This window comes from Esox lucius, chromosome 14 (assembly GCF_011004845.1).
Source record: "Esox lucius isolate fEsoLuc1 chromosome 14, fEsoLuc1.pri, whole genome shotgun sequence".
Classification (NCBI taxonomy): domain Eukaryota; kingdom Metazoa; phylum Chordata; class Actinopteri; order Esociformes; family Esocidae; genus Esox; species Esox lucius.
In genome coordinates, this window is record NC_047582.1 from 17,994,929 (window position 1) to 18,012,655 (window position 17,727).

Consider the following 17,727-nt stretch of genomic DNA (forward strand, 5'->3'; position numbering starts at 1 on the left):
ATTGACATACAGTACATGCTGTGTCTGTTGGTTCTGTGTGTGTGTGTTAGTGACTGTTACTGCAATGGTCTCCAGGGCACACATTTCCCAATACATTACACAATTAGAGTTAATTGTCTCAAAATTACAAATGAGAATACAATAACAAGGCCATTGCCTGAAAAACACTTAATTGTGCCCAGAGTTGGGAAAGAGTGTAGCTATGTTGAGTCCAGTCAAAATACAACTGTAATTCCTCCTACCCATATTACTGGAAGAGTACAACAAATACTTGTCTAAATCACACACAACCATTGGGTTTGTACTGGTCTACCGTTTTCACCATAACCAAAGTGAAGCAGATAATACCTAATACGTAACATCACAATTCAAACATGAATTCAAATGGTACGATTTACCCTAGACCCTAACCCCTCAGCCAGAAATAGACTTCCCTTGTGTGAACCGGCTAAACTTCCTTAAGAGGAACAAATTATTTTAAAATAATTGCCCCCATATGTAAAGCAAAACCAGCAAAACACACACAACATATGCTATTGCTGCCCAATATCAATTCACACAATAACGTTTAAACCATAGGGAGAACGTTAATAAAGCCATGGCCCTCATGTTACAAGCCCCTTAAACAAATAAAGTACTGAACACAAGGCTCAGATGACCCATGTACAATGAACCTCTGACAATCATTAAGACCCTGTAACCTGACTACATCCGAAAATATGGATGGATATTTTCCTGACTTCCTGCCTCCACAAAGGTCATATTTCAGATAATGTAGTATTGCTGGTGTTATCCAGTGATGCAGACATATTTCAGGGCAGTACTTTCCATCTGCCTTGAAGGGGTGTCATTTTCTAAACGAGGAACATGGCAACATAACCTATAACTCGCTACATTTTATGTTATTTTTTCTTTCTCTTTGTAAAGCACATTGAATTGCTTCGATGTATGAATTGTGCAATATAAATCCTCTTGCTTGCTTGTTAAATCCAAATATAGTATCCAAAAGTTAGCCAGTTTCACATAGAAGGGAAATTATCCTGCATCAATAGAAAATTTGAATTACTATATGGATTATATGTAAATATAGCACAGACCTTTTGCAATATGTGGATATCTTTTTGGCAAGGTCAAATCTAGTTGGACATTTTAAAGTGTAAATTCCAAAATATCTAAGCTTTTTAATACCTTGAATACACAAAACATGAAAATAATTCCTTTAACGACAGGATAATACAATCAGGATACAAAATCTATAACTGTTACTGAGTAAATACAATAGCATGTTAAAACTGTATACCCTTTCCGGTTTCATACGCACCAACATTAAACAGTAATACCGACCATATAATTAAACACAACTTCTTTCTAATAGGGCTGCTTTTTTTGCATAGCTCACTCTGTGCAGGTCTGGATTTGTGTGAACCATTTAGAGCAGGTTTCCTGACAATGCGTGGCCTAGAATAGAGAGAAAGATAGGAAAGGAGAAGGGGAAGCAAGAGAAGGACAATGGAAGGACACTTTTCTCCTGGGGGCAGGGGAGCAACAATGGGTCTCAGTGAAGAATGGAGGTTAGAAAAGAAGAGAGAGATGGGGTAAAATGCAAGCGCTAATTCTAATGAGTTAAAAAAATATATATACAAACAATGGCACAGTTTATGTCCATTGATGTATAAGGTCAAACCCAGAGGAAGTTAATGTTCAGGATTTTTTATTATTACACAAAGGTGTGTTTTCACATTCAGCACGGATATATTTTATTTTACATAATGCAGACAACTGGTTTGATACCATTTTAATGTTAAAGTCCAGGTATGATATACAAATATTTTGTATCTACAATTTATTGTAAAGCTCAACAAGTCACTTACTTATTATTTGAACACGATGCTTGAAAAAATCCTGGAATGGGATTTGCTCCAAAATGCAAATTGGTACACAATCACTCAGATGTCCAATACTGTCTCATATAGTCTACCAGTGTTTGTCTTTGATGATAAACTCAATGAGCCACAGCCAAGAAACACAATATTGACTCACTATAGACCCTTTTTGTGTTAGTAAACGGCAATGACGTATTTTGTGGGTGGAGTCGAACTGGTGACAGAAAGTGCCAGTAACTCTTCACAACATAAAGGAATATGGATCATCCGGACGCCTTCTCCAGTTATTTTGTAAAGTAAATGTCATATCACAGACATAATATTACCGTCATATCACAGACATTTTATTACCGTCATATCACAGACATAATATTACCGTCATATCACAGACATATTATTACCGTCATATCACAGACGTAATATTACCATCATATCACAGACATAATATTACCGTCATATCACAGACGTAATATTACCGTCATATCACAGACATATTATTACCGTCATATCACAGACATAATATTACCATCATATCACAGACGTAATATTACTGTCATATCACTGACATAATATTACCGTCATATCACAGACATATTATTACCGTCATATCACAGATGTAATATTACCATCATATCACAGACATAATATTACCGTCATATCACAGACGTAATATTACAGTCATATCACAGACATATTATTACCGTCATATCACAGACATAATATTACCATCATATCACAGACGTAATATTACTGTCATATCACTGACATAATATTACCGTCATATCACAGACATAATATTACCATCATATCACAGTCATAATATTACCGTATATCCCATTCATTCATTAAATGCTTGCAGAAATACTGAGTGACGTAAGCTAAGCTGTCTAGGTATGAGCAATTTGGTTTGTTTGCACGCAAGTTCTGCTTACACGCTATCTAATTCTGTGTTTGTCTGGTTGGTTATGTTTGTGGGTGACTGTGTGTATGCTTGTGTTTGTGGGTAAATGTATTAATGTGACCCCCCTCATTCTCTTGCAGTTTCCTGTCTGAATAAAAACGTCCTATGTTGTACAGAATGTGGTGGAAAAACGTGTCTCGCTTCAGAGGCACCAAACAGGCTTTTTTAGTATGGTATGAAACTACCCTCTCCCATATCAGTGTTGGGCCAACGCCCCAGGGAGAACCACCAGGCCTGGGGCTGCGAAACGGGGCCCTTGAACGGAGCGCAGTTGCTGTCTTTAAACACAGCTCGGCTGGCACCCCTTGACGAGGCCCCCAATCAGGCCTCGTCAGGGGGAGCTAAAAAGCCCCTAGGGAAGCAAGTCCGGGCAACAGAAAGTGGAAGGAGTTTACTGAGTAGGATACTGGTCTCCGCACCCAGGGGTTTTGTTGTTTTCCAGGATTTTTGTTGTTTTTTGCTTTGATTTTGTCTACTTTTTGTAAATAAATTCCCTCCAGGGCCCAGAAGACTGGCACTTTATCCATTCCCCCGTCTCTTGCCCCATTACACATGAACTTCAGAAAGCCACAACGTTAGGTTGTTTCCGTTCACAAGTCAAGGCAACATCTCAATCTACCATGAGACGGAACTTTTCAAAAGTCGGGTCTAGGCCCCCAAGGGCATTGAGATTACAAGAAAAAAATCATGATAAAACATTTGCTATTTGAAATAACAATTTTACTAAATAATCCACATAGCGATTTTCAAAACCCTGACCAAATCTCATATAATGGTATATTGATATGTCATTTTGTTAGGTATTTTATTTTAAAACATGGATACTCAAACTCAGTTATTGTAAGGTGACATTGGGTTTTATTGGGACATATTTACAAAAAGAGAAAACTGAAACTGCTTAAATATGCATTGAACACCCACACATTAACATTTGGTTCAGGTTGGTAGGACAGAGCTCGTAGACTGCTGTTTTTACATGCCACAGATTCTCAAAGGGATTGAAATCAGGAATTTGTTTAGGACATTCACCTTTTTGTTCTTGAGAAACTACAATGTTCTTGGGATCAAAGGTGAAGTTTTTCAGTAAAATAAGAGAATTGGTCAAGACACTGCATATAAAAAAATCATCAAATTCTAATAACATTAAAGATCATACTTTCAAATGTGTCTGGCCCTGAAATGTGCCAAACAAGGAACATCTACCAGTAACTCTCATCTGACCACTTAATTTCTATTCCCAGGGTTGCCTACCAACCTTTTAAGAACATGAAAGCATTGCTCTTGGATAATGGAAAACAAAATGCAGGGCGAGGCTAACCCTTGAGGATGGCATGCGTCTCTCAATCTCTCCACGCATTGACCAGATTTCCAGACAGCAGTACTCACATTCTCAAACAGCTTTTGCAGTCTGACATTCTGACATTCTAGAGTCTGACATTCTGTATTCATTCATTTTTTTTTAAAAGAAGTCAATTCATTTATTGTGTTTAAAAAAAAAATACATATAATCAAAGCAATCCAGGCTTATAGCACAGGGAACAATGAAAGAAATAATAAGGAGGATTTAATCTGTAATTCAAGTATTTTCTTGGACCCAGGGGGCCTTGGAGGCTAAAATGTTGAGAACCACCACCATATAAGATTCAGAAGGTAAATGTTCTTAAAGAACAAGAGGTATTTAATGAGGTGTTTCAGTCTGACTATTATTGGCTATAGGAATTCTTCTTCATTCCCATCCTGCCTGTCAAAGGTACCGTACCATCAAGAGAGTAATTACAGCCAGAGCAGCTCTGACTAGAAATTCCTTTGACAGCAATGATAGAGGGAAGTAGGGTGACAGGGATCGGATGGGAGAAGAGGCAAAAAAGGGAGGTACTAAAGAAATTACCCCAAACCTAACCACTGGTATGTACCTTGAGGGGAATCTCAGAGGTGAAAATGGCAAACATTTGTGAAAGTCTGCAACAGGTGAAGAGGGCAGCAAGGGGTGTAAATAACATTTTGCTACAGGGCAAAGGGAGAACTCAAGACACCATCTGAGGATTGATGTAGGTCACTCGCACATGTGTTCAACACAAAGAACTCATTGGGTCACGTTTTACCTGAACAATGGTAAACAAAACCCACATCGTAATTCTGTATTTTATGGAAACTTAAAAACCTACCATAAACAAATATTAAACAAAAAAACAAGAATGTTGATGTATCCTGCCAAAAATATCAACATTTTAGTTAGGCATGGTTTTATAGTTATTTTTCTTAAAGGTCTAATGGTGGATTCCAGTCACATGATCACCCCATTATCTTATGAATCAATTTTTCTTTCAATGTGGGAATTTTCATCTGGATGAAGATTTCAGGTGCATGATCAAGTGACTGCGGTAGTGCTTAGTTCACAAAAGTGGCCAACGTTCTAATAAGTAAGGTGTGATCTTGCTAATCTGCATGAATTTTGTAGGGTAATGCCCACATTTTTTTTTATAAATGTATTTTTCAGAATATCTCAGGATTCTTTTGTAGCTAGCTATCTAAATCTGATTATCTGGGGTATCTCACTTAGTAGCTACAAACATGCTAGCTGTCATATGCTGGACTAAATAGAAAATACATTTTTCTTTTGGAACAGATTAACAATCACGTAGCTATCTTTCATTTATTGGTTGTCCAGTTCCAGCTAGCTAGTATTAGTTTGATCTGCACTGGTATCCCCTATGGCTCAGTTCTAGGCCCTCTCCTCTTCACTTTCTACACCTCTGTGCACTGTCAGAGCACATCTTCTCCTATCATTGCTATTTGGATGACACTCAACAATTTTTCTCCTTACCCTTTTTTGACACTCAGGTGGCAAAACATATTTCCGCGTTGCCCACCCCCTCAAGCGCAACCTTGAAAAGACAAAGCTACTATGTCTCCGGAATAAGGCCAGTCCAACCCAAGATCCCTCCATCACATTTCATAACACCTTGGTCTCCCCCTCTAAGAGTGCAAAGAACCTTGGCCCCGTGACCATAAACAACAAAGCAAACATCAATGCAAAGAACCTTGGCCCCGTGACCATAAACAACAAAGCAAACATCAATGCAAAGAACCTTGGCCCCGTGACCATAAACAACAAAGCAAACATCAATGTGGTGACTTGCTTCTGCCGGTTAATGCTACAGAACAGTTCATAGAGTACCAGCAACCTCACACAAAAAGTGGCATAGATACCTATCAAGGTACTTGTCATTTCACGAACTAAGACAAGTCAAGTTTATAGGGCAACGCATGTGCTGTCAAAGCCTGGTTGGTGTTTTACTTTCCCATGTCAACCCTGCTTCTTTGCTCACTCCACAGGCTTCAAACTCGCATCCACTACAAAGCCATGGTGCAACTTTTTGTCTTACTGCAAGTGGAAATTCCTCTGTCCTCAGGTAATGCTCAAACCCTACATCCCTACCTAAATCATCATTCTGACACATCTGGCCTCATCCCACACTTAATGGAGAGCAGCTCCCGCTGAGTCCAGTCAAAACTCTTCTCCGTACTTGCACCGTAATGGTGGAACAACCTTTCCACTGAAACTAGTATCCCTTTCACGAAAGAATGGCGAGATGTTTCCGGTATTGTTCAGTAACAAAATATTTGTTTAGTTTTCACAGAGCCAGCCACCTCAACTGGCACAAGACCTGCAGACATCCTTGACAGATGTTGCTGTGCACAGGCGATTAAACATCACAGCAAAACATTTTGATCTACAGACTGATTGCTGAAGCAGTCACTTTACGGACAGCGTTTCTTCAATGTGTCAGCAGATGTCGAGTTATAGATTAGGTAAAATAAGAAGCAAGAGCTTCAATGTAAAGCATGTATAATTAAAGCAGTGTACCAATTTCAAAAGTCTAAAATGCTTATTGGAAGCAAGCACGATAAATACATAATACAGTGCAGGTGCCCTCCAGCCAAATGTACTGACATTAGTTTCATATACACTATAGTACTGGCTAATGTAGCGGTAATGTCTCAGTGGCTTAACTATGGTGCAACGCTACTACATCAGCGATCCACCAATGTACACCCCCAGAAAAGGCAGGAGGATTCTAGAACCCTCCAATCTTCTTCATAGGAAGTGAGGAGGGAGACAGAAGAGAGAAGAAGGGAGGGAGGCCACCGAGGATACCTGTACCTCCCAAACTGCCACTGGGAGGCTGCCACAGAGATAAGACTGCCTGCCACCCCGTCGCAGAGGTTTTCTGTTAAAGATTTCTCACCTCATCCTTGGTAGTTCTGCTAATAAAATGCCCACCAGGGCCATGAACAAATCCTCTGTGTAACATTCCTGTGTTCTACCCCTTTACAGTATAGAAAAGTTGATGGGAATTTACGGAACCCTCCCTCCGTAAAAGCTATGTGGATCCTTCTGGTCATTCTACCAGTTTGAGGCTAAAAACAATCCAACATTTACACTCAAGCAGAACATTGTTGCACTGTAGTCCAGAATTATTATATTAACTTGATGCAGATGTTTAATCATATTTGAAAAACAGGGTCACAGAGAGGTATTACATTGAAATTCGGTGGTAGAAACAAACTAGTAAATCGGTTATAGCAAAATGTTCAGGGTAAAAATAATCCCTGCAGAGTAGTATGGTTTGGTTATCTTGTAAATCAATATTATTTGATTGGCAGACATTTTTATGTAAAATATTTCAGACTCTATAAGCATGGACATGTTCTGCATCTACACAATATTCTATAACAGGTCTAAACATAAGCTAGAACTTCACATAATAAAAGAGTAAATTTATACCTGGCTTGTAGACTACACATTGTTACCAGTTCATTCATCTGTTTATTTACACACATACAAATTCCATATGCTTAAAATAGAATACAGAATTACCTTGCTCTCCATAGAAAAAACACATTGAGCAGAGTAGCACTGAGCTCAACCCAAAAGCAATATTATTAGGCTGGTTTCCAGGCTCAAAGCTTAGCTGAGAGGTAAATTACTCTGTCTTTATCATCTCCACACAGACGTTCCTCTTTCTACTTTACTGTTTAAGCCAAAGAAGATATCAGTACTCGACAGGAGAATAGAGTTGTCGAATATAAGAAGAACAGTCCAAATTCTCAGGCTAGCACATGCCCTCAACTAACATCCAACCAAAAGATAGTATTGTGAAACAAATGCAGATACTAAAGTGAAAGCATAAGCAGTGCTACTTTCAACATAAAAATGTTTGGTACTTTTCTCCTAACAATTCAAAGCCTATCGATAGTATGCATATAATAATACCCCTTTCATACTACTGCTAAAACCAAACATTTGATCAGGCCTCTTCTTTGTAAATGAAAGGTTTCCTAAAGCCATTGAATGTTAGACAGTGTTCGGCAACCAAACTAGTGAGGATTTTATTAAGAATTGCATCCCGCTACACTCTTAGGTGCTGTGACTTTAGATCCTGACACACAGCACTCATTTAGGGTTAACCAATCACAATGTTTTCTGGGGATGATGCAGTCCGCACAGATTGTTTAGCTTTCTGGACAGGGGAACTTAAAATTCTTGTCTCATATATCCAAATTTCACAAACTGTGTCAAAATGCACAATTCAAGCCCAGAACTACCACACCCATTAGCCAACATTCTCTCGATCCAATTTCTAGAGACCATTATTTTATCATGTTTATATTTAATATATTTAATAAAAGTAATTGAATCCCTGATTGAAAAATGAATGGACATGCCTACTTTAAATAGCACTATTGAAGCTTGTGTGCATCACAGAGAAACAAATCCACTTACTACACTGAGTATAACTATTCTATACATTTTTATCCCAAGTGGCTCAATCACAAGAGACAAAAGACAATTTTGTAAAAAAAACTAATTTGGGATAACAATACTGTGACTAAATCTGATTTTAAGAAGCAAGTAAATGCCTCATGCAAAAGCAATCTTATATTGCAGCCTTAACTGACTGCTTGCATATAGGTTGTCTCAGCTCTGTCTAGTTGACACAGTTGGGGTGTTACTAACAGTTAAGTTTCATAGCCTGACCAAAATATCACACTATAATAAAACACGGTAATCACAGCCCAATTCAGTGCAATGTACAAATGTCTTACACCAGCTGATCTGTTACGGTCACTTTCATCAACACAGAGGTTGTGGCCTGTGGTCTGGGCAGGTCTAGCTGTCTAGGTCAATGGCTCCGCAAAACATGCACAGGTGCAAACTGGCCTACTGCTACTCTAGCACACCCTTTCCATTCCAACATTGTCTTACCGTCTGTCTAATAAAAAATATGACAAGACAAATAAAAGAGTAGGCCCCACTCCTAAGAATTTAGAAGTGACTATGTCAACTGACTTCAGGGTCAATTCAACTTACAGAATAGGCTAAACCACTCCCACCATTTAGAAATGATGTCTACAGCAATGACTATAAAAAGCAATGGCATACCAATATGAATAGGCTAAACATTTGTCTGTATTTAAGGGAACCATATAAATATTGACAAATTATGTTCAGGAAAAACACTTGCAAATCCTATGTGTAAGCAATATAACCAAGCAATATTAAGCAGCTCCTCCATAAATGGCTAAACTCAAAGCCTGTCCAAAAGTTTATCCTTGTTTAAACATTGGTATTTCTCAAATGAGCTTTGGAAGATTTTGAAAGGTTTGGATAATGACTTTCTTGTTAGGCTGGGGATAAGAGCCTTCATGTGAATCTGTAGCACATGGTAAAAAAGCCATTTCATAGGATTAGCCATCTCTCTTTAGCAAAGACAATGTTTTCTTAAATTTGTTCTGTCTCTGTCTTACATGTTGAGGCAATTCAGACAATGTAGTAATGTAGTTCATGAAGCATTTTGAATCCAAAGCATGGACATGTCAGGTAAGTAGAAAAGGACACAAAGAATAAGAGATAAACAAGTTGATGAATAGGACATAGACTTGTACTGCATGTGTACAGATAACTGTCAAAGTTTAGCCATCAACATGATCTATTGGCTGTGGGAAATTAACTGGGCTTGCTGTTGTTGTTCAAGGTGCTGTAGGACATGTTCCAAAATACAGTTTATTCCCTATATAGTCCTGTGGACCTTGGTCAAAAGCAGTGTTTTAATTAGAAGATTCTGTGCTATTTGGAGCGGCACTGTACTCTCTGTGGGATCAATGTGCACATGCACACACAGACAAAGAGAGCAGCGTGTTCTCTCAGCAAATGTCAGCAATGAGGACCCCCCAACTGGCTGTCTAATTCTCCCAAAAACCACAGTACCGCACACTCTCTTTAACACAGGTGTCAGGAGTCAGGGTAACATAGGGATCAAATGATCTCCTCAACCGGGGAACAGGGTCACAGAACAGGCTGTACAAAAGGAAATGATGGGCCAAGATACAGAAGAGAGATCGGTGGGCAGTAAGGACACGCAACTGATAGAGACAGATGGAATGAGAGAGATAAAAAGATGGACAACGACAGATAGAACCAGAGAGATTGATTGTGACAGAGAGAGATGAGGCGTTAAAGAGAGAGTGTTGTCTTGAGGTCTTGAAGAGAAGAGTGAACAAGTATCACCTACCTCCAGCCGCAACTAACCTCACAGGTTAGCTACAGGCTTTTGTGACCATGGCAATGGAAAAAAAAAGATTTGTCTTCCAACAAGCTCCATAATGCGTAGACTGAGAGGAAGTGTGTGTCTTGGGTGTCGGTATTCATGAGTGTTTATCGACAAGTGAACAGCTTGTTCACTGAAACAGTGTCTCATCCCTCAACATAATACTTGCCAAAGTACTGCTATGGCAACCAGTGTCATTAACGCACCCCATGCAGTCACTACCTACATATAAACACGTGCGAACCTACGCAAATGCACACACACACACACACACACACAAACCCCACTTCATGGTGAGTGAACCTCTAACAGGAGCCAGACATAAGGGTTAGTGTGTTGTGGCTGTCTTGTTATAGTCACCAAACGCACTCCTTCACCAACCTGCGTCTGTATACAATACACTAAGGGAAGCGAGTTTGGCAGTGACAGGAGGTTTGTCGGGAAAGAGAAGCTCAAGTGTCATCTGGACTGTTGGTCGGGTTTACAGTTTACTTTAACACCTAAGGAAAACGGTAATACGCTTTAAAAATGTTGGGTGCAAATAAAACACAGTGAAACTGAGCTCTGGCTAAAATCTTAGAGAGTGTCTCTTTGCTCTCATATACTTTACAATCACATGATCATCCATCTAAGATATTCTTCCATCTGCAAAGCCCCAACTTGCTAACATATATTTGGTGTAGATAAATCTGATTAATTAATCAGAGTGGCCTTCGTAGTAGGGGATCAATAAACCCATACATTTCAGGGTACATTTGAATTTTGTTGGGACACATTCTTGTTCTACTTTTTTTTAATAATGAACTCATGAAGGTGGTAATTGTGGACTTTTTAATGGCATCGGACCAAGGTGCTAAGTCTATTGTTGTGCTTCTTGACCTTTGTGCAACCTTTGACACCAGTGATCACACCATACTTTGGAGAGATTGGAAACCCATATTGGTCCATGTGAACATGTTCCTGACGGGTTTAGAATCTATCAGAAAGACATACATCTGTATGTGTGGATGGTCTGCCCTCTGACAAAACAAAGGTATGCTTTGGTGTACCTCAAGGCTAAATTTTGGGGCCACTTTTGTTCATTTTCAATATATACGCGCCTCCTGGAAGCCTTAGTTTCTGACATGAAAAAGTGGATGTTGAATCTCAACAGTTAGACAAGGCATCTCCAAAACAAACAGAGGCACCTTGCCATTACCCTCAACCCTGATGTCTGATATCAAATACCTATATTTCAAGGAGCTTATTTACATCTTCAGAACATTGCAAATACAATAAAATATTTAATAGAAATTACGCAGAAAAGCTAATCCAAGCTTTTGTTACTTCAGGATATTTTTGCTATGCTCTTCTCTCCATCTTTGGACAGGGCAAGAGTGTCTCCCATTGTCTCAGTCCCGAATTTTTTGCTGCAATAGTTTATGCCAGGGGACTGGGAACAGGCTGAATTATATACAGTATCCTTTTGAATCCAAGGAATGCTCTCTCTAATTTCTCTAGTGTCCTGTTAAATCTTAGGAGGACCTGAGCCCCTGGACCATGCCTCAAGACTTCCTGGCCTGACAACTCCTAGCTGTCTCTGTCCAAGGTCATGTACACTTCTTGGTGTGTCCTAGGTTCTGACCCTACTACGGGGGGGTTTTCTAGCTCCTGGGCATTCATTTCTTATTGTTGCTTGCTCTTTGGGGTTTTAGGCTGGATATCTGAATAAGCACTTTGTGACAGCCGCTAATGGGTTTTATAAAATACATTTGATTGATTGATTAATTAATAAAATAAGCAAGAAATTCACAAAACTATTGTCATTCTAAAATAAATGAACCTCAGTAAAACATAGATGGCCAAGGGCAGAGTGAAAAGCAAAGGAGTCATTTTGGGGTTCTGTGTTACTGTGCATCCACTAATGTGTTTTGAGTTAAATAAGATTACCTGAGTTCTCAAATGTGTTTTGTTCAATTTCATATTTTGTTCTGATGAGACTGAGACTTAAATTTATTTAATAAAATAGCCACAGGCTCTTTAACAATACATCTTTATATTATCTTATTTGTAGATCTCAACAACTTAACTTAGCTTGTTAATGTCACAACTCCCTCTCACAGTGATTAGTAAATTCCCCCAGTAAAATTAACAGACCACTGCACCTTTTTCTTTCCTTTCCAAAAAAGTTGAAAAGGAAAGTTTCTGTTCCTCACTCAAAACCTTTACGCCTTTTTTGGAAAGGAAAGAAAAAGGTGCAGTGGTCTCTTAATTTTTTCTGGAGCTGTGCCCCTGTTACAAGTTCATAGGCAAAACTCCCCAACCCACTCACCAATGGTTCCTCCAAACTAATCATGAATCAGCAGTGAGCAAAGATTTTGCATAAATGGTGTTGACATACTGTTCCAATAGCCCATGCATGCTGTGTATCACACTACTGGTGCTAAGACCACAGCAATGCAGAGCCTTGGACGAATCAGCCACAAAATCACTGCCACATCAACAAACACAAAGGCTTCTCTTCATTAGCCGGGGATTACCAAACCATTGTGGCAGGGATTTTGGAGTACAAGTCCACTCTGTTATTCGAAATGGAGCTCAGGGACTAAACTAGTGTAGAGTACTACAGGTAGAGAAGGCTACTGCAGGTCTGACTGATGCCAGAGCTTGTCTACAGGTTTGGTTTTTGGGTTCTTGGTCGCCCACACTGTAGCACCAGCACATGATGGGGAATGGAGCTGAGAACTTTAGACAGACTGCATGCATTATGCAGACTCCTGTGTTGTATGCATTCTGAAGTACAGTATCATGGCTTTGTCCCACGGAAATATGGGGTATTTGTGAAGAAGTGGAAGGTGGTGTAATTGGACAGTAATCGAAATGTCCTGCACTTAAGGATTCCAGTCTAAAATGTCTACTTAAGCAAGCAACATGAGAAGAACCACAACGATGTTGTATTCTAAGGAAGACACATTGACGACAGTGTCTTGAGTCTGTTGAGAGTTGTTGCCACAAAGCAGTGGTTTAACACTGTTGCTTGCTCTTTCGGGTTTCAGGCTGGGTGTTTTGAAAACTGCGGGTTTAAAAAGGGCTTCATAAAATACATTTCATTGAATGATTGATTGGTTGGATTAATCACAAACTGAATATTCATAAATTAGGGAGACAGTTTTTGTAAATATATAGAAAAAGTAATAATAATATTTGGCCCCATATTTGTAAAGAATGCTAAATATGTCAGGGCACTGAGCCATATTCTACCATTTAAAAAAAAAAAAAAGGTATACAAATATAGTTAAACAGGAGAAGCCACAAGAGAGAACATCAATAAAACTAAGGCTTGTATTATCTCTAGGAAAAGCTCATATGAATCAGGCAGGCAGCATCTACAACACCGTTTCCAAAAAAGTTGGGACACAGCAAAAAATACTAATCAAAATAGAATGCAATAATTTGCAAACCCATTGAAACCCTATATTCAATAGAACAAAGACAACACATCAAATGTTGAAACTGAGACATTTTATTGTTTCTTGAAAAATATATGCCCACTTTGAATTTGAAGTTGGAACAGAGACAACAAAAAACTGGAAAGGTTGTGTCATGCTAAACTAATTAGGTCAACTGGCAACAGGTCAGTAACGTGATTGGGTATTAAAAGATCATTTCAGAGAGGATGGGCCTGTCAGAAGTGAGGATGGGGAAGGGTTCACCACTCTGTGAAAGACTGCATGGGCAAAGAGTGCAACAATTAATGTTTCTCAACGTAAAGTTGCAAAGAGTTTGGGGATCTCATCATCTACGGTACATAATATAATTTTACAATTCAGATAATCTGGAGGAATCTCTGTATGTAAGGGATAAGGCCAAAAATCTATATTGGATGACCATGATCCCTCATGGGCCCTCAGATCGCACTGCATTAAAAACAGACATAATTCTGTAGTGGACATCACAGCATGGGCTCAGGAACTATTGTCTGTGAACACAGTATGTCGCTGCATCCACAAATGCAAGTTAAAACTCTACCATGCAAAGGAGAAACCATTTACAAACAAGATCTTTTCAGGGAAGGCCTCGCTTATTACAGCAAGATGATGCCAAACTACATTCAGCATGTATTACAACAGTGTGGCTCCGTAGTTAAAGAGTCTGGGTGCTAAACTGGCCTGCCTGCAGTCCAGACCTGTCACCCAAAGAAAACATTTGGCACATTATGAAACAAGAAATATGACAAAAGAGGTCACAAACATCTAAAATTGAAGTTGAGCAGCTGAAATCCTATATAAAGCAAGTATGGGAATACATTTCACTTTGGGTCCCCTCAGTTCCCAAAAGTATTGTTAAAAGAAAAGGTGAAAAGTGGTAAACATGCCCCTGTCCCAAATTTTTGGAAACATGTTGCTGGCGTCAAATTCTAAATGGGCATGTATTTTTCCAATTTCAAGAACAAATTGCATATGTTGTCTTTGTACTATTTTCAATTACATATAGGGATATATGATTTGCACAACATTGCATTCTTTTTTAATTAGCATTTTACACAGCGTCCCAAACATTTTGGAAATAAGGTTGTAAGTTGCAAAACCATTTTATTTGTTTTGACAGTCAAATACATGGAAAAATAAATCCATATCAGAACTTTCTGACACTCCATAAGCTCATGACAACTTTGTTCTGATGGCTCTTCTCAGAAGTACTGCTATCGCAGTCACCCAGAGAGCCTGTTTTTCCCCTATCATGCAACTTTCTATCATCTCCAGAAACAAAATGTCTTCTCCCTTTCCTTCCTGTTAAGGAATGATTATATATTTAGCTCACCATTCTAAATGTGTCTGTACTTAATTTGTACAATATTTTTTCTCCAGCAGACTGAAGGGTAGGCCTTCCAATCTAGGTGGGTGTCACGCCCACCCAGACACACTATCAGTTTATTTATAGCCTAGCATCACCTTAATCTAGTAGAATAGTGGGATTGAATAATAGGGGTTAATACATTTTTTGTAGGGGTTGCAAATCAAGCCTAAACTTGAAATGAGGAAATTACAAACTTTAAGGCTTTTTGAACCCTGAAACACTGCTTGTTTAAATTTCCTTTTCTGAACATTCCTGAACTACAGGAGGCTCAAAAGAAGATTAGGCATATGTTCATAATGTTAAAAAAATTAACTCAGTAACTGCCATAAAAAAGAAGAGAACCTGATCATCACACAAACCACACAAAACCCATTGAAAAACAGTTTGCTCCACTTTGCAAATATTTACATGTTACCTATTAAGTGTTTATCAAGATGACTTCAGCTCCAGTGTCCCGCATATAACTAACCCATGTTGACCCTTTGTTCCTGCCAACAAGAACAAAGCCAAATGTTTATGAATGATCCTAAATCCTATGGAATTAGTACACCCTTAGTGGTCCCTGTGCCAAATACTTAATTGTAACTGTGTTCTCTGAGACAAAATATCAATGGTTAAACAACAATCCTATAGACCAGTGTTGTGTGTTTTGGTGCTAGATGTGCCAACATAACGGGAGAAAGTCCAAGTAATTCTTTGAAAACTTTCAGCTTCAGTTCAACAACACTTTTCTAGGAACCCAGTGTAACTCTTTATCCTCCTCTTCTCCAACTCATTCAGGCAGAGAGATAGGTCTTTAAAGCACTGTGCTCGCCATGAAGTGAACTGGCCTGTTCAATGCCTGTTGGGGCCTATTTGCCCTTCTCTCACTATGCCGTCTCTAGCTACTAGCTTCCCAGTATGTTCCAAATCCCACATTTGGTCTAAAAGGAGGAGAGAGTTCAAATAGTGGAAGAGATTTGATCAAGTGTGTAGTGGGAGAATTGTTTGCTGAAGTAGTTTCATTGCAAAAAAAAATAAAAATGCCTTGACAAGCCGATATTGTGTGATTTCATTTGATAGTGGATAATTAGGAGTAGGCTGAAACAATAGCAGTAACTGACAGGCCATACAGACTTGGCAGAGCGGCAATGGCAAACTACACAAAGACAATCTCTCCAGCCATGATACTGCATTTCCGCTTTTTACTTTCTTTGGGCCAGAGCTAACAATTAAAAACATCACTGCTTGAATATATTCTGCAAAGCATGACATAATCTATTAACTAAAAGTAATCAACTGAATGTGCCTTGAAATTAACTAAAGATATATTTAATCAGCATTTTGCTTTGTCTGTTGTCTCTGTCTACCATAGCTCCTATTAAGAGACCATCCCAGCAATTATGAAAAATCACATTATAGAATTGGAGCAAACGTAATCTCAGACTCAAAAAGCATTCTTGACTTTGATACACCTATCTCTCTCACTCTTTCCTTTCTTTGGATTGACAAAGAGAGAAATATGGTGCTTTTTTTATTTGGTCCACTTTTCTAAACAATTGGGAGCAGTCATGTCTTGACATATAGCATAGTTGTAATACTAATGCTTCATATGAACCCCAACTCTTCCATCAATTCGGCAATGGTTACAGTACTTATAAAAAAACATGTTTTTCTTATTATAATCTACACACCATACTCCACACATTTATGGGTTGTTTCTATTGTGAAAGGAAATTACATACTAAAAATACACAACAAAACATATTTGGATAGGTCTCCACTCCCCTGAGTTAATTGTTGGTGGTCTGTCGGGATCATTATCTAACAACTTTACACATCTAGAGTTGCCAATAATTGATCATGATTTTGTACAAAACTGTTGTTCAGGGTATTTCAAGTTTCTTGGGGTGCATCGATGGATGTCAATTTGGAGTTCTGTCTAGGCCACTTTGTAATATACTAACAAATATTAACTCTGTATACATTCCTATAACAATTGGTGAAGAGCTAGCTGAAAGGGTATATTTAAAAGCAAAACCTACCGTTTTCCCAGTACATTAATATTTTGAGCTTCAGACGATTCAGTCCTCCAATTGTTAAAAACGTCCGTAACTGGGGGTGGCCAACCCTCTCTCTCAGTGTTTGTTCCCCACGTTCTCTGAAGAACACTCACTGGTGTGCACATGCACACACACGTCTACAATCTCGGCAACCATTCACATAACATGTTTTATGTGTATGTGTGCGTGTGCGTGTGCGTGCGTGCGTCAGTCATCTAATCTTTCTGGGTGTGGAGTGCATACCAACATGTCATTGCATTTATGTGTCTCTCCATCCATGGGTTGTGCGATACAAAAATACACACAATACAATTCTGTAAAAAACTAAAAGAATTTGCAGACTTGATTTTACTATTGTATATGTTTATACAGTGATTTCAAAGAGAGATCCA

General features: G+C 38.8%; 1 protein-coding gene across 10 annotated transcripts in view; it reads right to left on the reverse strand.

Annotated features, from left to right (window-relative positions):
- Nucleotides 1-17,727, reverse strand: part of rgs3a (regulator of G protein signaling 3a) — a 142,530-nt gene that overhangs the window by 17,218 nt on the left and 107,585 nt on the right. Inside the window, exon 1 of one of the 10 annotated variants that reach the window (XM_029125050.2) lies at nt 7,727-7,745. The exons of 8 other annotated variants lie outside the window; for them this stretch is intronic. In XM_029125050.2, coding sequence (XP_028980883.1) covers nt 7,727-7,738 — 12 coding nt within the window. In that variant the 5' untranslated portion in view covers nt 7,739-7,745. Of the gene's footprint in view, nt 1-1,871; nt 1,894-7,726; nt 7,746-17,727 lie in introns of those variants that run through there. One more of the 10 variants, XM_029125053.2, reaches the window with a different exon arrangement.